We start from the raw sequence: 21664 nt of genomic DNA on the forward strand, positions 1-21664 counted from the left end.
CGACAGGTACCAAAATTTATCAATTTGAATAATCTTCGTTACATACTCTGTTGGCTCGATAAATATCGGAGTTAAAGAGCACGCCGTTTCACTAAAATTAAAAAATAAAATACACCAGGAAATATTGTTTTTTTTGGCTACTGTTGTATGTCAATAAATACGGAGTTTCGGAGGCATGCATATGACATAAGTTAAATAAATGGTTAGATGGAGTATAATTTGTATTTAAAACGTACTTACCAAACAAAGACATCAATATGTGCATCCAGAATATAAACATTTCTAGTGGCGAGTACTTCCCGCGAGAGCGGAGTGGCTTCGGGTTGAGGGAGCTCTAAGTAGCCCATGCCTAGTTCCACACGGTACAGACGCGGTGGAGCCCAGGTGAAGTCTTCTGGGACATGCTCCTATGGACCAGGCATTTTGTAGTTAAGGGATGTACATACGTAATATATCTGTAAGTTATGCTAATATATAAAATACAAATATACAAAATACAAATACATAAATATTTATTACTCTCGACAAAGGTGACGTCATCGAGTATACGGTTGTATACTCGAGAGTAATAAATATTTATGTATTTGTATTTTGATTCGAGTATACGGTTGTATACTCGATGACTTCACCTTTGTCGAGAGTAATAAATATTCTTTCTAATAAATATTCTTTTTCTGGTTAGAAATAGAGACGAAATGTCATTTAATTTGTTTGAAAACTATTCTGCCCTATCATTACTGTGACACCCCTCATTTCAGCACGTACACTGGTAGATTCTCTCCTATAGCACGCCCCTCTGACGAAAGTCTTCAGTAGCGTCCTGAGCCTCAGCTCAGGGTGCTACTGAAGACTACTACTACAGACCTCGGTCTGTGCCCACTTGGGCGACCTCAGCCCCGCTACTTAGCTTTAAGTTTATTTTACGGGTTAGTCAAGACCGTCAGCGGCCAACTGCAAAGTGTCCTTCAAAAAAAAAAACAAACATTACTGTGACAACTGCGCTCCGATTGGTCAGCCCAAATTCGAAACAATTAACGGGTGTCGTCAATTGTTTCACTTCAAATCAACCAGTTAACTTGAGCTTTACTATAATGGACGAATATTGCAAAATTACATTTTAAATATTTAATTACCGATGAAATTTGATTCCGTTTGTATTGTAATTAGATGTTTTGCTGTTTTTCCTCACACCACCGAATGATACAGCACGCCATTGTTAGAGTGATTGATTATCTTTATTACAATAACTACATAATATTTTTGGAATATACGGAGACGTACACACAGGTCAGTTGTTGGCGCTGTCTATATTTCAGTGCAAACGAGAGTTGATATTTATAACTGATGTATCACTGATGAGTTACCAGGAATGTAAGGCCCTTATTTCGTCCCTATTTCTGGTCATATACTCGATGGGTGAAGTACAAAAGTTTTGGTACAATATCTTAATATTAAAAGATAAAAGATTCCTTTCAGAGAAAAAAACCTGTGTTGCGAATCTCCTGGCTGTCCACCACCTAAATCGACATAGATATACTACAACTTTTATACAATAACTTTTTTTGTCCTGTTGAGTTGTTAGTTACAGTTGAGATTGGAAAACATACTTTAAAAAAGGTCGTGTGTGTGTGGCTGTATGTGCGTGCATGCATGTGCGCGTGCACGTTACATTCAGATTTGCTCAAAGGATAAATATTTAGGATTTTGTTCAACTAATTATATATATACTTCCATAGTAGCTTCCGAGAAAGTAGAAACGCCGCCGTGCGAGTCTGCTTTGGGCTAATACAGAATATGTAATTTGTAACTGCTTTAGAACTGCTAATTTCCTGTTCAGCCACACTGTACAATTTAATGCTTATGGACTAACGAAACACCATGCAGCATGGATGCTGTCGTACTAACCTGCCCAGATGCAACACTTACTGCTGACATGCATAACAATACATTAACATAATGCAATACGTCAATATACGCATACATAATCTGAATTATCTCTGGGTAATTTCTGCTGCATGCAGTATTTTTACAAATTGCACAGCATACACACATACCTCATAAACGCAGTTGTGACAACTGCCGACAATTGCTCTTTTGCTGCAGAGATACTGTTTAAAGAGTTTAAAATTGGCATGTCTAAAATGCATCTATATATGCGTACAGAATATATAAATATATGCCTACAAAATATGTCAATATGTGTCACCTATTTTGTTTTTAGTTAAACTTTAACTTGTTTTAAGAAATTACCTTCGGTACATAAGGGTTGTCACCAGCGTAACCAAGTATGTCCCAAAAGCTCTTAGGTTCCTTGCCAGGCGGCTCGGTGATCAACTCCGCTTTGTTCTTCCTCTCTTCTTTGTTTATCTTTTCCGCGAATAGACGAGCTTTGGATTTCACAGTGTTCTTCGCTTTCTTACCATTCCTGAGTACAATTATTTTACATATTACCGTACTTAAATCGACATCCAAAAAATAATCGGTTCCGCTTATGAGTTTGTGGTTTGTTTCTTTTATCCTTGACCTCAGCGCTTCAGTGATTAAACATTTTAGACATTAGGTGACATCTCGGATTTGTTGCTTGGTGGAACCAAGTTGTAAAAGAAATTTCATAAATTGATTCGAGTGTAGGCGTTCGTGATGTAGGGTCGTATTCCAGAACTCTACTCAATGCTCAAGTCAGGACTTGAGTATGATTTCAAGCACTGGAAATACGACCTTAATGGCAAGGACTTGAGTATGATTTCCAGTGCTTGAAATCATACTCAAATCCTGACTTGAGCATTGAGTAGAGTTTTGGAATACGACCCGTAGTGTCTTCTTAGTTTCATTATTTTTATACTTAGAACAGGAAATTTGTAGATTTAAGTCATATTAATATATTATAAAAACGGAAGTACATTATTTTGCTACTTCACGAACCCGGTGAAAATTTAAATAGCGCAAAATAGATGGGCTTGCATGGAACTATTTTTCCATGCTGTTAATTTAAACAACCCTCTGTCAGCATAACGTAAAAACACACTACCACCAAAAATATACTTCACACGAGTTTCGCCTCTCTAGTATGCATCTTCAGGAGTTGTTGATTGAAGATGAAGAAAAAATTCCAACACAAGCGCAGCTATTTTGCACGACTTAACCTTCACTGAGTTCGCAGGAAAGCAAAGTAATTCCCATCCATTTTTAGTAATATGGATTTCCACAAAGTAACGACTGAATCCATAAATTAAGTAATTAAATAGACAGATGTTTAAAAATCTTACCACAAGTAAATAGTAAGTCCAGTATCAAGTATGAACACATAGCGGGGATCTAGTGAGTCGACTTCCACAGGAACGGGTTCTAAGTGGATACTATTTCCTGCACCGTGCACGCGGTAGAGTCGGGTTACGTAGTGCTGTGAAATAACAGAATCAATCGCATAAAGTCTCACATATAACAGTGTTTTTAATTTTTGTCATGTCTTAATATTGTATAATATATTTTATGTAACCTACAGTCAACAGCACGCTGGGCTTTTACGTTACTAAAGAACTGTCATCCTATCCTAAGTGGCAAATGATATAGTTCAAGGTTTTTAGTTAAATATTACACACATTAAGGGAGAGGTGTTGTTTTCCATACAAAGAAGTTGGCTGCATAGGGCTGTCAGAATTTCATGACCAATAGTCGGAAAAAGGTGTTCCACATATATAGATATATCTACAAGGAGCGTCATAGAGTTGCTAAAACCAAGAAATATTAATTAATTACTGTTTCAAAGTCCGGATTTCCGGAAATGATTTTACTGCACCGTAGGACTACTGACCTAGGAAGTCGAAGTTGGATTTGAAAGTAATTCTAATGGTGCCATGTAAAAAATGCAGCAGATAAAATTATCAAAGCAGAGAATAAAAAAGTTACAATGACCTTTTCGTTTGCATGAGCATCGTTGTGATCGCGCTCTAAAAACATTTTATTTAAATTATAAAATACAGACATAACATGTGCATAAATTCGAAACACTAGCAGAAATGTCGTATTTTAAAAGGAAAATGTTCACACTAGATTATTTAATACTTTGTATAAAAAAAAACTGCTGAACGCTTAAACCAGACAAAAAGTCCAATTTTTGACGGCCTTACCCATGTACGGCTATTTATGTTCGTAAATAGAATAAAGAGAGGAGTTTCTTTCATCCGAATACGAAAAAAGAAATTAATTAATATTTGGTGGTTTTAACAACTCTATGTCGCTCATTGTAGCTATATTTACACATGTGTCTGTATGTGGAACACCTTTTTCCGACCATTATTCAAGACACATAAAATAAGAAATTTACAAAGCAATCTAAATTTATTATCCTTTATTCATTGGAATGTAATAACGACTATACACTGTTGATATTAATATCATTTTAAGTATAGCTGACGCAGCGGCTTCTCCTTTTTATTTCTAATGCTGTGATAACTCAGATTAAAGAGTGTTTCATTGCAAGTCTTTATTTGGCATAATAGTCTAGATAAGGAATCACTTACCGGGTCATCAACAGTGAAGAAACCAGAAGGAGTGTGACTACCTTGTAGGTATACGGGGGGTGTGGGGAACAGCGCTAATAACTCTGGGGATTCGTCGCCCTGCTCGTGACGTTGCGTTCTTTTCGCCCCGAGGAGGTTGCGGAGGTTCACTGCGTGCATCGCTGCGCACGCGCCTTTGTCCAGCTGACGAGATAAATTTTATTAATGTTGCCCTGTGTAACGCTGTGACGTAACCGATATCTTCAACACGATTCACAAAAAATGCTACTCGTTTAGAGGTGCATTTTGATAGAAAAGCAAATATCTAAGTGCTAATAATAATAATATGAGTATCAGAACAACGGAATTCATTCTGGGGCATTGCGCAGAACACCAGAAACAATTTAGAAAAGCTCATTATCCGAATTGCGCCTACCGGAAATCGAACGCAAGACTTCTTCATCCAGCGCCCAAAATAGAAACTTGGGCCACTGAAATCGTCACTAGTATTATCTATGTTGTACGCTATGTACGAAACAAATATATTATAGTTATAATATATAATTCCAGATAATATATATGGATTAACAAAATAACAATAGGGAACGACCACAATTCAGTACGTGATAGCACTCATGACTAACGCCTTTAAGGCCGAACCCATATACAGACGATTCGTCGACGATAATCGTTTCGATCGGTCGTTACTCCCTTAAGTTCATCGCTAACGACATAAGCATACACTAACAATTCGTCATCTCGTCAATCTGAAACGTTAGACCTGTAGACAAGTAGAGATGCTCATTCAACAGTTCCGTTTTTGTTGCTGGAATTACTACCACTCATTTTACTATTTTATTATACAAGTTACAAATAAAATTACATTAAATTTAGTAGCAGACGTCCTTGTGAAAGAGTCCGTCCAGGGAAGTACAGCCACCTAACCTATTTCTGCCGCCAAGCAGTAAATATCAGCATTACTGTGTTCCGGTTTTGAAAGGTAAGGGTCAATTTATATTGCGGAGGAACGGAATGGAAGCGAATTTTGGTAGCGCTAGTTCATAGCAAAAATCTTCCGCGGATTTCTAGCACATGCTCGAGAATGCTCGATATTTCCGCGGAAGGTTTTGGCTGGTATCTATCTAATTGACCATAAAGTTCATTATTCTATGTACAATATAGTTACAAAACTCGCTTCCATTCCGTTCCGCCGCAATATAAATTGAGCCTGTGGATGCTGGTGTAATTACAGGCACATGGGACTTGTCTACTAACGTTTCAGGGTGACGGGCACAGTGACAGTGCCCCTCAGATCTTTGCGATTTAAAGCTCTGAGTGGCACTGCAGCTCTTATGGACAGGCGTGTATCTTACCATCAGATGCACTACTTATTCGTCCCTTCGCTTAATATTATAAAAAATAAAGAACTTACGGTTGCTTTCGATCCGATCCAAAAATGTATATCCCAGGAGAGTTGTCCTTGTTCTTCAATGGATGTTTTCAGAATTATATAGCAATCGCCTTCGAAGAATTTGCCGTGAGCCACCTACAAAATAAATGCACACGTTGTTAGGTACTTCACTTTTACACGGGTCTTTAAATGAATGAATTAAATTTTGTTCATTGCGCATTGAAACTTTCTGACAACACAGAACAATAAAATAAGAGAATAAGGTTTTTTTAGTAACAGTAGAGCTCCTTGTGAAAGAATTCGTCCAGGAAAGTACTGCCACCATATTTATTTCTGCCGCAAGCAGTAATGTGAGCATACCTACGATCCGATTTTTAAGGGTAAGGTGCTAATGAAACTACAAAGACTTATAGCTTATTCACTTTTTAATTTTTTTATTTATTTATTTATTAGCAACACTAACATTATGTTCACAACATATTTTTATCTTATTTGACTTGGGTGTTCTACATTGTAAACACAACAATTATAAGTGTTGACGGCAATCTCAAAACAACAATCACAAATTAAACTAAAATTTTTGACTCATTAACATACACAAATAATTTATTTAAACTAGACTGCAATAGAATGAGAAAGCTACTGCACACATAAGCACTGAGAAATACTATAGGAACTTAATTATTTTTCAGGGTGTTAAACTTTATGTTTCAGGGTGCCGGGTACAGCGGTGGCAGTGCCCCACAGATGTGAGTGGCACTACAACTTTGATAGTTGGGCGAGTCGCTTACCACCAAGCGCATGGCTTATTTGTCCCGTTGCTTGAGATCATAAAAAGTAGAACTACAATTGGTGGCCTAATATGTATGTAGCAATCTCTTCTAGAAATCTTTAAGGTCGAAAATTCGGATTTGTAAACTTTGTTTGATAAATAAAATGAAAAAGTGAAACTTGGAAAAAAGTACTTTCTTTTAATTAATAATTTATTTAAATTAGTTGGTTTATATGGGAATGCACATATTTCTATGATTTTTCTGTTATGTTTGCCATACATAGGCATTTAAAGGTTCGGAATTTTGAAATGACAAATATATTTCATATCTCACCTCGTCCACAGGCGCAGGAATAAAGTTCTCTATCTCCCAGATTTGCAGACCGGGCGTCTGGCCCGTATCCTCATCGAAGAATTCGGAATAATCCAGCGGTGGTTTCTCTAAGCTCTCGTCCCAACGTTTAGGTCTGAATTATAATAATTTTTATGTAATGTGTTACAGAAACAAAGCATTATATATAAGTTTGGAGTACTCTTGTTTCCTATGAGGAGGTCTTGGGTACGATTCCCACCGGGAACCTTCATTACTGAGCGATATCAAATCTTTGCAGTCTATTAACATTGTGATGAAACCTGGATATGGAAGAAGTTTCGCAAAACTCCAGTCCTCAATTCAAATCACACATTCTAGTAGCAGTAGAGCTGCTTGTGAAAGAGTATGTTCAGGGAAGTGCTGCCACCTTACCTATTTCTGCCGCGAGTAGTAATATGAGCATAACTGCGTTCGTTTTAAATAAGGGTGCTGGTGAAATTACAGGCACATGGGACTTTTCAACTTGGTCTCAGATTGACGAGCGCAGTGGCAGTGCCCCTTATTATGTTTGCGATTTAAAGATCGAGTGGCACTGCAACTGCTATGGACAGACGAGTCGACCAGGTGCACAACTTTTTAGTACCATCACTTGGAAACATAAAAAAACGTTGCATCATTGTGGTGGACTATAGCAGCTTCGGAACGTTTAAAAGCAAAAGTTAACGATAGGTGTACTAATAACACTAGACTTATTGCTAATGTCAATACGATTTAAAATAATAGGCTAGCGATTAAACAAGCCCTTACTTGAGCTCGCTGTTGCGCTGGTCAAGTTTTTGGTCGTTGTGCTGCGTATTGGCCTGTTCTTGCATTCCACGCAGAATAAGTGCAGAGTCCTTTTGTTCGGGCTCCGGCCGCCCGCGGCGTAACCGCAGTTTTCGAGCTATCGGGTCTGATTTAGAACCTATTGAACAACACAGAATTATGTGTAACTGTATTCAATACAATTTAATTCGAAATATTTCTATAAAGTCCAGAAAAGACAGAATTTGAAAAAGGCATCTTTTGAATAAGACGTTATGTTTAAAGTTTTTGAAGGCAATGAACCACGGGACTATTTATGTTATAGCTAGTCAAAATGTTAAACAAAATTTATGATAAAGGAAATGGCTTTTTTCAACGCAACACACTCATAGCACTAGGGAAACCCTGTGTCGCGGGTGCCATGTACACACACACAGATAACCACAAATTACCCCCAAACTCACGAGAGAAATAAATGTAGGCCATACACATATTTCGCCCGGCCTGGGAATCGAACCCAGGACCTCTGCGTGGCAGTACAGCATGGTAACTGTTCGGTCACAGATACTTTTTATCTCTGGCTCCGTTGAGTTGACCCATTACGTCATGTGTAAATATATCAGTCCTTAGAGAGGAACCACACGACATGGAAAAGCCTTGACCTAATGAGAAAAATCTTCGTGTCCAGTACAAGAACAACGAAAAAGACGTTGTCGCGGACGGATGGTGCAACTCTATTCAGGCGAAACGCATGTCTTTGTCGCTCTTATTCCAAGACAATCCTGTGTCTGACCGGCTCAAGCCGATTCCAAATCGATAAGTTCGGTGACTCACTTATAACACGATTGAAACAAAATTTAAATTAATAATTTTAATATTTTGTTTTTAAATTTCTACAAGGCCAATTTGAAACTACTTGCATGGAGTTCTTTGTAGTTTGAAAAGGTCCAAGTTATAGCGTTACTTACTATTATTTGTAGCAGGTTCAACAGTAGCTGCTCCCGCCAGTTGAAGCTGCGTTTGCAATGAGAAGTCGATATTATAGAATTCCACTCCAGCGCCTCGCGGTCGCTCCACGGGCTTCGGAGGAATAACCAGATCGGGGTTTCCATGAAGCTGCAAGCTCTCTAAATCACTGAGTAAGTGAACCGCGTCGGGAACAGTTATTAATTTGTTACAGCTTAGATTTAGCTTCTTGAGTGAGCCGCATCTGAAATAATTTTTCGTGTTTTGTGAAATAACGTTGCAATAACTTAGCCGACAGATCTTCTTTGATGTAATCTCAGTACAGAGTACTAAAGTACCGACCTCAAAAGTTCGTGGAATTAGATCTATATGCCAAGTTTAATTGAAATCGGTTACCAGAAAGTGCGCGAAACTGTATTCTTTCCCTAGTTTGTCACCCTCAGAGGTGGAATATTTTCTTCAAATCAAAATGGAACCAATACTGAGGTACCCACTTTCCAACAAAAAAAAATCATCAAAATCGGTTCACAAATTATCGCGTAACATACATACAAAAAAATAAGGTCGAATTGAGAAGCTCCTCCTTTTTTTGAAGTCGGTTAGTAAAATATAGCCTTGATTGATCTTGATTGTCCTTGATTTGATCTCCATCTGACCTTGATTTGACCTCCATCTCACCTGATGGAAAGTAACGATGAGGTCGACGATGGACCATGCACATGTAAATAACGCTTATCCACTCTCGCCTTGAAAAGGCCTAAGTTGTAGCGTTCAGAGAATAAGACTGAAGCCAGGGAATGTAAGTACAATAATAAGTGTGGGCTGGTTGGACCTTATAGCTTTAAATCTTAATTACCACACTTTGGAATATTGGACACAGTATCTCAAGACCGATAGGATTATTTTACATAGTTTATTCAAAAGTTTCGATTAATATTATTTTACAATGACTTACTGCACTGCATATATTCAAATACCACTATAATATTCATACTCATGTATTGCAATTCACATGTATAGTACAGGTTAATAAGCTTAAAATTGTAGCAGGCATATACGTCATACCCTGTAGCAAATTAAACTAATTATATAGGAACATTTCAAACTTAAACACAATCAATTGACATAGACATTGTACTATTATATCTATTATTATACATGTATTATATGTATATATTATAGGTACATTTATTTCTTATTACATTTTTTGGTTAGTAATACTTTCTGATACGATATACACTTTCAATATTCGCCATAAATTTTATTAATTATTAAAAAATGTACCAATGTTTCAATTCAACTTGGGTTGGAATGTTTTTTTATTGGCAGGCAGCAATTTTTTAATGTAACTTATGACCATACTAACAATATATGTTAAAAAGAGGAAAACCGTGCGTAAATACGCGATACGGCGTAAAAACAAAATAGAATGTAAATTGTAATAGTTTTACATTGTAAATGCGTTGGAAACTACAAACTTCGTGGAAACACGCGACAGTGACAAGATCATAATAAAATTGACACGAATGAATGAATTTTTAAATTATTTATGTCGATTTTACGAGAACGGTAATAATGATAATAACGCACACACTCAACATAGCCCCGCACTAGGGAAACCCTGTGTCGCGGGTGTCATGGACACACACATAGACAACCACAATTTACACCCGAACTCACGAGAGAAATAAATGTAGGCCATACAAATATTTCACCCAGCCCGGGAATCGAAACTGGGACCTGTGCGTGGCAGTCCGGCATGGCAACCGTTCGGCCAATGAGGCAGTTAACGGTAACGAACCATTGAATTTGGATCTTAGAGGTTTGGGGATACATTATTGATATATTGTTACTAATATCACTTGATAAGGGGACGGAGATAGGGGTTAAATTACTACACGATAATTGACAAAAACAAATTTACTAAAGCAGAGCAGGAAATAAAAACAACGCTAATAGAAATAGGCACTCGTCGCCGTAATCGTTATAGGGATTAAATATGTAAAAGTTATATAACAAATTATTCTCACCTACAAAGCCCTTCAGGTATCATCTCCAGCAGATTATTTGCAGCAGAAAATACTTCCAGGTTGCCCAACTTGCCGATGCCCGAGGGAATACCCTCGAAGTCCAATTGGTTGTCATCTACGTGCAATCTTCGTAGATTCTGTAGTTTACATAGCGCTGCTGGTAGCGCCGTCAGTTTGTTACGTGAGAGGTTCAAGCTTTCCAACTTTTGCCAGATGTCCATTGCTGTGTTTGAAAATATAAATCAAAACTTGTTTTATTATACAAACATTTCACACAAAAAACAATTTTATATAATAACTTATAATATTATTATTAACGAATATGACATTCGTTTCAATGGTTAACATTATTATAAATCACGATATTGAAATTTCGGGAATTTACTTACTAAATTTTGTAATTCATAAGACTTATTTCCTTTCGTGTAGTCCCTGAAATTTTCTCCAGTGAAAAGAAAAATATTCATAATACCTTAAAGGTATAGTTTATACGTGTGTCGATGTGTAAGATATGACTGTTTCTATCAAGTACACGGAACGATAGCGAAACAAGAAAGTGATTGGTATAATGTTTAATACCAAGCAAAACTTCATTATATTCCAATTGCGCGATAAACACTATACCAAACAGTTAATCAATGTTAATTTCTTGAATATATTTGCGCTCCTGTGCGTGGTAGTTAGGTAGATGGGAGTAGGAGAAAAAAGATATTACAGGTCGAAAAGTAGTGTTACTAAAAGAATATACGATTGTAGTACTAGATTGCTGCGAAAAACTTATTTCTTGAGGATGTTCTAGACCGATGATTCGTAAAGCGGTGTATGTGGACCCCTCCGACGACTATTATAACAAAGGGGTCTATGTCAGGGAAAAAAAGTAGTGAGTGCATGAGACCGCTTAATGATATGGCCCATATTTTGGATTTCCATAAACGGAATAACCCACATTATTCTGATCGTACCTATACATATATAGTTACATACATAACACTTTCTTATAAAGACATAAATTTCTGTCAAAAAAAACACATATATACAGTTAAATTCTTGTCAAAGTGTGTAACATTGTGTAAGTTGTCAAAAACTCGTTGGAAGTTAACGAATTTGTAAAAAAATCCATTTTAGAAAGGGAGAATCTGTCTCCGTGACTGAACGGTTACCATGCCGGACTGCCACGTAGAGGTCCCAGGTTCGATTCCCGGGCCGGGAGAAATATTTGTATGGCCTACATTTATTTCTCTCGTGAGTTTGAGTGTAATTTGTGGTTGTCTATGTGTGTGTCAATGGCACCCGCGACACAGGGTTTCCCTAGTGTGGGGCTATGTTGAGTGTGTGCGTTATTATTATAAAAAAAGTGGGTCTACGTAAAACAGGAAAAAATTATTCGTGGTCTACGAGACACATAAGTTTGGGAACCTCTCTTCAGTCAGAGATAGCAACTCTAAGGACTAAATCTGGACATACGCAGCAAGGAGGTGCTGCTGTCATTAATTCTATTAAATTGCAGCTTTACACCTGCATATCTCCCCACCAACCCGCTAAATAAGTTATTATCAGATTGACATACGAAATATGACTGTACTTCCGCTTTAGTAAACACGTTGATTAAGATCACATAAGGTTCCAGAACAACACACAAGAAACACTTTCGTTACACTTACATAATGCAAACTTGTGGTGAGCATGTTGTCTACAAAGTAATAATTAGAGAAAATATGCTGGTAGACTTTATTCATTAATCAACGTTACGCATGACAGAGGTTTGCCATTATGTGATTCTATCGATTAAAGAATGAGATGTTAATAGCCTGTTACTTCTTGGCTATCTTTTGAACAAAGAGGTTTTGAACGTTTGATATTTTGGATAGGAGTATGTGTCTGTGGATATGAGTCACTTTAAGCATTTTTATTTTGTATATTCTAACTATTTTTTTCTATATTAATGCTTGTCATCGATTAAGTTCTTTTTGGGTGTACACATGGCTGTAAGACTTTAAATAAAAACTATATCAAAAATTTAAAAACCAAAATGGCGGACAAAAGGCAGAATAAGCACCATGACAAAAAATATATCAAACCCCTTTCATCCATAATCATAATCGTTGCGGATTGATCGAGGTATAAACGTCCAAATTGAGGCATAAGTAAAATTTACGCCGATTGGCAAATCCTTTCACCACGACGGCAAGTATTATAGTAAGTATATGCCAACGACATTACACGAAGTGGATCGGTCGCGTATAAACTTGAACGCCACAAGATAAATCTCAGACGAAAATCATGACAAGGTGTGTCGCTTGATTAAAAAAAATATTACAAAAAGCGAAATAGAAGTCGTAACTCCAAAAGGCCTTTAAGATGTACTTAACAACTTTTATATTATTCATTCTGATTAAATCCGGGTGTTCTTAGTTGTGGCTCCATATTAATTTCGTTATTATAGTGCAATTAGGGATACAGGGGATACTAATTTATGACTAAAGAAGTATTGGTCTTCTTCTCACCTGAAGAAATTTCAATAATTTCATTGTCACTCAAGTTCAGTCTCTTCAAGTTCTGCAGCGAATACAAAGCGTCTGGTACTTTAGTCAAGGCGTTCCTCGCAAGGTCCACGTCACATAGATTAGATAGCATTTCTAAAGACGTGGGTAGATTTGCGACTGTACGCTGTGTGTTACGCATATGTAGGGTCTCTAAACTTTGCAGGGATGGTAGTTGTCTGGAAGATAAATTAGTTTTTAAAAACGACGTATGTTGTGTACTATCTGTACCATAAAATTAAGATCTTTATTTTTAGGAAAACAATTTAAAGGATTTTAGAAGGAAAAAAATTATGTTGAGTTACATATGTGGGAACATATCATTGACAAATGGCATAAGTGTAGTTACTCGATTAGATCGAGTTATAAGAATTGGAGAGGAATTGGGTTATATTTTTCTGTGTCTAATGGAGAAATAAACGTTGTTGACGCAACTCCACTTATGCCATTCTGCCATGAGGGGTGCGAATATGTTATTTTTAGTTGTTTTTAATTATATTCCATGCTCAATAGTTGACGCTCGCTACAATCGATATGACTGACTGATTGTATTTACTAAAATTCGAATAAATGTTTGGCGATAATTTTACTCAATCTGGTGTCAAAATTTGATCAATATTTAAATATGTGTCATAAGAAAACTCTATGGTTTAGTCAGGACTGTCTGGATGCGAGAAACCTCATACCTATGTGGGCTGTAAGCACTGTGTCGTATCAGCTTTAGTCAAGTTACAGTGTGTAACTGAATTGTATTGAATGCTACATTACCTCAACTGAAATAGTCCTAAAGGGTTGTCATTAAGTATAAGAGTCTGGAGGTTTGCCAACCTCCTCGTCTGGGGCGGTAAGGTCTCCAAGCGATTACTTGATAGATCCAAGAACAATAAATCTGTGAGTTGGACGAACAATGTGGGCGGTATGCTTTCAATACTGTAAAAAAACACTGTAGGTAAAAAAAATGAAACTTGTAGTGTGTAATACAAATTTATTATGGCAAATTGTACAGTCAAAAGCACGTCAAGCTAGGATTCAAACTGACAACTTTGAACTTTGGACCGTTCTTATCGTAAGCGGCATAGAGTTCGATTTAAATCTTAAGTGTGAAGCTTACGTCCGCTTGACCCTGTACACACACAAAAAACCATAGTATTAAGTAATATGTTTGAGAGACTAAGGATAAATAAACCTGTGCGCGCCGTACGCGCCCTCTCAAAATCCTGGACCAACCGAATTTGACCGACATTGATGGAATATAAACTAATTCAAAGGCAATGTGCGGCATTGCCAGCATTACAACTATGCAATTATATAGAATAATTACGACGTAAAATGTTTAAACAGATTCGGTTCGTATAACGAGTAAATACTAACGTCTATCTTTTGTGTAAATGCTAAAGTCTACTATAAATCAAACGGAACAAAATATACCATAGAACGTAACTAATGAATAATAATTTCAATGAAATTTATACTTACACATTATGACTTAAATTCAAAACTAGTAAAGATTTAGCTTTTTCCAATCCTTCAGGCACTTCCTTCAGTCTATTATGGGATAGGTCCAACGTCGTCAATTCTTCTAAACGGAAAAGTTCTGCTGGGATTCCCGAGCTTTTTACCTTGTTGTGCCTTACATTGAGAGATCGGAGACATTTGAGTTCTGTTAGCTCTCCAAATAATTTTTCTAGATTATTCTTTTTTAGAGAAAGGTTTTCCTGTAAAATTAAAGGTCCATCTTCATGATCGTGCATCTTTCTAGACTTCACAATGTATCAAGTAAAGAACATTGGTAGCAACAATACCCATTCTGATTAAAGATGTAGATGTTCAAAATAAATTATAGTGTTGTTTTTATTTAGGTGAAAAGTTTTAGGACAATAGTGTCTGTTTTTTGTTAATATTAGTAAACATGATCATGTACTTTTGACGACTCTCCAGTACTTTATGGACATGACAAATAATGCCTTCTAAAATCAATAACAATATGCACGCTTATTTGCTTATAGTCTGGCAACTGAATGCAGATATTTAAAAAAAATCAATCTGACTATACTCGAACCAGAGTCTTTTTGCCAAACCGGGGCTACCGCTCTCTTACCAACTGAACTACGAGATCGAGTCAGCAGACCTTACGAATTTCTCTATGTGCTTGTTGCGTAAGCCGCAGTTTCGCAAAAAGACGCTGCTTAGAGTGCACTCAGATCGAAGAAATTTTTCTCTGTGTTTGTTTAAGTTTTTTTTTTTTTTGGGTTTATTTAAGAGAATCTATCGATACAAACGCGCGGGAGACGCGATTCAAACGCGCGTAAAACGTGTTACAGATCCGCGCGAGAAGCACGTTCGCAGCTTGTCTGTATCGAACATCGCGTTACAAGTGTAAGCCTAATTACCTATAAATATTATACCATCTTGTTTATGATAGCCATGTAAGATATACCGATTTAGCTTCCATATTATGCCTAATTTACTTTGTATTTTAATACTATTAACCGTTGTTTTTAATAAGAACTGTTATAATTTGTAACATGGTATCGTATCGTATAATTATTTATATAATTATATAATTATCGTATAACTGCCTCCGTGGCCTAACGGTTACCATGCCGGACTGCCACGCAGAGGTCCCAGGTTCGATTCCCGGGCCTGGAGAAATAGTTGTATGGCCCACAATTATTTATCTCGTGAGTTTGGATGTAATTTGTGGTTGTCTATGTGTGTGTCCATGGCACCCGCGACACAGGGTTTTTCTAGTGCGGGGCTATGTTGAGTGTGTGCGTTATTTATTATTATTATTATTATTGTATTTATTTTAAACTATTTATTTCTTATTTTAAATTATTTATTTTAAATTATTATTATTATTAATTTTTTATTATGGTAAGTAACACATTGTATAAGTTATTTGCAGTAGAATATTTGTTTTTGTAATCGGCAACTCGGGCCTTATAAATAGATTGTATTTGACATTGAGCGGAATAAATCAATTGAAATCTGGTTAATCGTGATTTGATTTCTTAGTTGAAGGATATCCTTTACAAACAAGAAGCTTATATACTCCACACTTAGAATTTCATGTTGAAGACAACTTTTGCTGTGATTTTTTGTCTTTTCACACTTCTTGTCTAGTGCAATGCATGCAAAATAAAGTCCCAAAACCGAATAGTAATAATTTACTAAAGTTACTAGGTAATTTCTCTTAAATATATTTTAGTATAATTATGTTTAAAAAGATGCAGTATGCGTTCTTTTATATATTTTTAATTGCTTTATTTCAAAAACTCACTAAAATTACGAAACAAAAGTAAAATTAAAACTGTCTCTTTTCAAAGTGCGCAATACATACGCGCGGCTACAGCGCGTCTGCAGCACAAATTAGAAAAAAATGTCTGCAGCGCGTAGACGCGTATGCACTTAAATTATTATTACTACTTATAAGTTTTTTATCATGATAATATACAACATGTATGTTCTTAAAGCTGTCATGTGCCATTGACCAGTCATCTTAAGGCCATGGAACTTGTAACTGTTCCGAAATATTGGGACAATAAAAAGAAGTCATACTGTGGTAAGTAATATGTGATTAGTGATAATCATTTGTCCCTCAACATTACGATGTTAAGAGTCCTTAATTTTAAGCTGTCCTCAGTCCTTATTTATTTATCTAATTTTTCTAGAAGCTTCCACCATGCTTTTTAGAAAAAAAAAGTGTGTTGTACTATAAGTCTAATTTTAATTTAGAGCAATTTGTTATTTTTAAACAGGCTTTAATTAGTAGTTGAAATCAACGATTTTATTGAGACGTCAGTTTTGTTACCACTATTTCACGCTCATAATTGTACCAATACTTGTATTCTTTGTGTCTATTAGTTTTAATAAATTCAATTTTCTAATTAATAAAACTGCCAGTATTAGTGTCTCTGGCATTGTAAGATTAGTGTCTCTGGCATTGTAAGCAAACTTTCAAAGTCAACTTGTTGCATCAAATGATTGTTCTGTAATGGCATTAGGAATATTATAAAGTTGGAATAATTAGGCAGTGATTGTATTTTTGACATTCATACACATAGGATTTAATTGGCATATTATTGAACTTACAATTACATCTTGTAAAAGTAAAAGGTCCCCACATGTAAAAATAAATAAAGTAACTTTGCCATACTTTTGTTTCATTTGATTAAGATAATAAAATGGACATAATATGTTTCACAAATTGGTAACACAGTTTTCTCTGAAAATTTCAATACTTTTAGAAGAAAATTTAAAATGTTTATTCAATCAACAAAAATTAAAAGAATAAGATACCTAAAAGTAATTTATATGTTATTGTGCTTTTGAGTAGAAACTAGATGACATGTAATTAAGAATTATCTTTGGCAATTATACAAAATGGCTATTTGAATAACTTTTTCTAGAAAATATATTATATCATTATTAAAATAGTATAATCAGAATGTTATGTACATTATTGTGAAGTATTATCATACTATAATGCAAGGACATTATTAAAACTTAAGGCATTGAGGATTATTGAATTTTAATAATCCAACAAACAAAAAAATATTATGCACTGTAGTGTGGATCGAATTTTTTTTATGGAACTAATACAGATATTTGTAACTAAAATTTGTTGTACTCCAATATTATATTTCATATTAGCATGCAGGATTTTAGTACAATCAAAAGAATGGAAGGTCTACTTTTAATTTGATTTTTATACCAATTTCATTAGCTTCCCCAATTCCTCTGGTATGTTGGCCAAGTTAGTCTTGTCAAGCCTCAGCCACTGCAGCCCTGTCATGTACCGAATAGCATCAGGAAATTTCTCACCCTGCAAAGAATTTAGGCCACATTATTATAAATAGTAGAACATAGGTTATAGGTATGATATCATCCCTTATCTATCAACTAATATTCTTGCTTTGTTCGATAATACTTACGCTAAAATCGTTACACGTAAAATCAACACCACGCACAAATGGCAATAAGCCCGTATTTGCCATGTTTACAGCGAATTATTTAAGAAAAACATATCAATATCAGTATACTTCTAACAGCTCAAAATACCAGAAGAATTTTGACTTTCTTTTTTTTTCCTATCTCGTGTATAATAGAGATGTCCCCGTCGTTAACTACTGTCACTTATTACCGGTTTTTTTACATGTATCAAATATTATATATTAAACAACAAAAACAATATTTTTTCCCATCATTTTTATTATAAATAAATTATAAAGTACTGGAAAATAGAAGTTAGTAATGCATGAAACACGTATCATTCATAGATTTAGTATAGATCTATGGTATCATTGATACAAGGTAAAATGATCTCGGCGCATTTACATCGGTCTGCGTGTATATGTCTTGTATTAGTAGTTTGTGTCTATATGCAAGGTCTGTGCAACAGACAATGCGCCTTAGAGGATACAAGGTGTTCCACGGCTATGCGAAGTGCTTTAAATATTATTATTTGCTTTACATAATGTAGATAGGATAATATTTCGTTTCATGGAGACATTATTTCATTTTTAGAACTTAGGGTAATGCTGCATTCATAGATTTTCAAAAAGTTGTTTGCCTTACCTGGGAACAGAATTGCCTTGTAGCTTCGATCAAGTATGTTTGGAGCCGTTTTGCATGTAGTAATAAGAATGTATTAGACAGCACGACACCAAATACCTCTAAAACGCTTAATAAGCTGTTAAACGCCAACACCGCCAAACGCTGTATTTGGGTTTAAGCAATTCAGACTAAGGAATTTCGTGTAGGTACTAGAATACCAGATCAATGTAATTAACTCAGAACAGAAACAACTTAGAAAAGTTCATTTTCCAAATTGATCCTACCGGGAATACCCGAGACTTCTCATACAGCTCCCCAATGGAATCAGTAGGGCCACCGAGGTCGTCATGTTGTTTCTACTAAGTATATTAGATGTTCTACTGGGATGCTGTATTATTTAAATGTTGTACAGACTTAAATCCAACTCTATGCCGCTTACGATAAGAACGGTCCAAAGTACAATGTGTCAAGCTTGACGCGGTCGTGACTGTACAAGCATTCATTTTTTTCTGAATGATATATACCCGTTGATCGCTGGTGGCCTTTCAGCTTCATCTTATAAAAATCACTGGCACGGGCCTTTCCTCTTTTACCGAATAAAGATTACTGGAATGGCGGATGTGGCAGTGTCGCGGGGAGTTCGCTAGAATAGGAAGCTGCTCCTTTATTGCCCAGTGTTACTGACAGGAAAGGCCCTAGTTTTAATAGAGTAGTTAGTAGTGTGCCCATGGCACTGGTTCCGACATTTAATTAATATATGTTAGTTTTACAGTAACGATCATGACATACGATTAATTAGAATTTGTCGACATTTATAACCGACATGTTCACAGTGCGCTTAAAAGGAGATTATGTTGCCCTTTTTACCACAGTAGTACTTTTTGTCGTTTAAAATCGCTAATAGGCGTGAGGGCCGTATTTTGAAAGGACATTTCTGCACTGTTTGCACAACACGTCGAATCAACATGTTGGCGAGTTTAACCATTCCCTATACGACTGTTGGATAAATTATTAAAGAGCTTTTCGCATCCAATTCAAATGATAAAAGTAAACGCACTGAAAATCTAAAAAATACATTGAATTATGTGAATATACAAAGGCTCAATTTTTGTTTTAACAATACTTTATTTTCTATAGTGGTGTTTAAAAAAAACCTTTTTCTACATGCTAATAAATCTTTAAATTACACTTGCATACCAATCCATAAAAATTAAAAACAACTGCAGCTGGAGAATAGAATTTTAAAGTGTACATTAGACTGATATGCATTTATATATTACTCAAACAAAAATAGATATACATTAACGATTTTGTTGTTGTTTACTTATAAATGCATTTTAGTGAAATAAAGACCGAAATTGGAAACACATTAGAATATGATATAGGTTAATTCTAAGTTTTTCAATTATATGACAGTATGTATTTATGACTAAAACTAACATTAAAGCATTAGGATGACTTATGAAATGTTCAGATTACATGTAGTTGAATTATACAATTATGTAATTCGTCGTTAACATTACAGTATTTATCGTGGCATCGGCGGTAAGTTGGACATTGATGCGTTAGTGCCGAGTAACACCTGAAACAAAGTAATGAATATGTATTCAATAATTGTGTATATAATGCACTTAATATTAATGACTTACAATATTAAATGTATTGGGCTAATAACTTGGGGCAAAATATAATTAAATTACATTAATATGTCAGATGTGACACATTTAAACCCCTCAAGAGTATGAAAGTCTTTACTGTTTATGCCTCGTTAGACTGCACAAATACGAAATAAAATAAATGATGTTGTTTTAATAATAATTACATTACTTGTTATATTTAGTTTGCAATTTCTACATTATAAAACATGTTCTAATATTAACATTTCAATAGTTAACTTTCAAACAAATAAAATCAAATAAAAAATTAAATGATTACTAAAGATTTAATAGGAGTTATGTTTGTTCGCGAGACAATACAATGTTTTGTATGTGGCAAGTTAAAAGACAATTAATCAGTAATCATTGTCTAATGATCATATTTAACAAATATGTTCGCAGTAAAATATTGGTCAATAATAGTTGCAAAATATACATTGCAAAATTTATAAGCTTTTTTTACTACTAATACTAACTAATATTTATTTACCTGCTTCTGTTGTGACTTCTGCATCTCCTCTACTTGAGCACGTTCTACTTCAAATATAACTGGAGCAAACAGAATCACTGAGGAACTGGCGACTATCCATGTTATTGAACGTGACAAGCTGTACATTGATTTCACACCAGACCTGCAAATAAGAAAGAGAAATTTACAAATGAATATTTTAACATATACACGGGGACAAGACAGGCGAAGATGCTGTGGATACTCTGGAAAATTTGACTTGTGAAATAAAAAAAATCGTTTAAAAAAAAGATGAATCACCACGTTTCATAGACGCAATACTCAAGTCATCTCCTACTCATATAATGATATGAGATATAAATCGTAAAAAAGCAGTATCAAAAGTAAGGCTAACATCAATAATTAGTTTGTACTTAAATATTAAAGACAAATAAAAAGTTGATAACAATAAATAATAAGTAGCCTTAAAGGATTGGATTTCTCCGAAAGTAGCAGCTAAGAAAACAAGCGCGATTTCGAATCTGGCAAATAGGGTTTCGAAAAACCAATCTGCCAAAGAAACAAGTTCACAAATTGGCAAATGAAATACGGCAATCAAGACAATCTATGGAGGCAAAGCAGTATTGCTCGTCTTTCTTGATATCTA

The 21664-nt window shown here is 35.4% G+C and overlaps 2 protein-coding genes across 3 annotated transcripts in view; both read right to left on the reverse strand.

The window, feature by feature from the left end:
• Positions 1-18335, reverse strand: part of LOC113235926 (protein flightless-1) — a 30500-nt gene extending 12165 nt beyond the window's left edge. Inside the window, exons 1-14 of the mRNA XM_026471847.1 lie at positions 18273-18335; positions 18053-18163; positions 14812-15050; positions 14104-14265; positions 13300-13514; positions 10796-11018; positions 8768-9009; positions 7803-7959; positions 7017-7149; positions 5932-6045; positions 4521-4703; positions 3267-3400; positions 2251-2425; positions 241-407 (exon numbers count right to left, since the gene is read on the reverse strand). Of these exons, the coding sequence (XP_026327632.1) occupies positions 241-407; positions 2251-2425; positions 3267-3400; positions 4521-4703; positions 5932-6045; positions 7017-7149; positions 7803-7959; positions 8768-9009; positions 10796-11018; positions 13300-13514; positions 14104-14265; positions 14812-15050; positions 18053-18163; positions 18273-18335 (2318 nt within the window). The remainder of the gene's footprint in view (positions 1-240; positions 408-2250; positions 2426-3266; positions 3401-4520; positions 4704-5931; positions 6046-7016; positions 7150-7802; positions 7960-8767; positions 9010-10795; positions 11019-13299; positions 13515-14103; positions 14266-14811; positions 15051-18052; positions 18164-18272) is intronic.
• A 2011-nt stretch (positions 18336-20346) lies between these two features.
• LOC113235730 (mitochondrial import receptor subunit TOM22 homolog) overlaps positions 20347-21664 on the reverse strand; it is a 5186-nt gene continuing 3868 nt past the window's right edge. For both annotated transcript variants that reach the window (XM_026471607.1, XM_026471606.1), the window contains exons 4-5: positions 21040-21181; positions 20347-20476 (exon numbers count right to left, since the gene is read on the reverse strand). In XM_026471607.1, coding sequence (XP_026327392.1) covers positions 20423-20476; positions 21040-21181 — 196 coding nt within the window. In that variant the 3' untranslated portion in view covers positions 20347-20422. The remainder of the gene's footprint in view (positions 20477-21039; positions 21182-21664) is intronic.

Source organism: Hyposmocoma kahamanoa, unplaced genomic scaffold (genome assembly GCF_003589595.1).
Source record: "Hyposmocoma kahamanoa isolate Upper Pololo Valley unplaced genomic scaffold, ASM358959v1 88, whole genome shotgun sequence".
Classification (NCBI taxonomy): Eukaryota; Metazoa; Arthropoda; class Insecta; order Lepidoptera; family Cosmopterigidae; genus Hyposmocoma; species Hyposmocoma kahamanoa.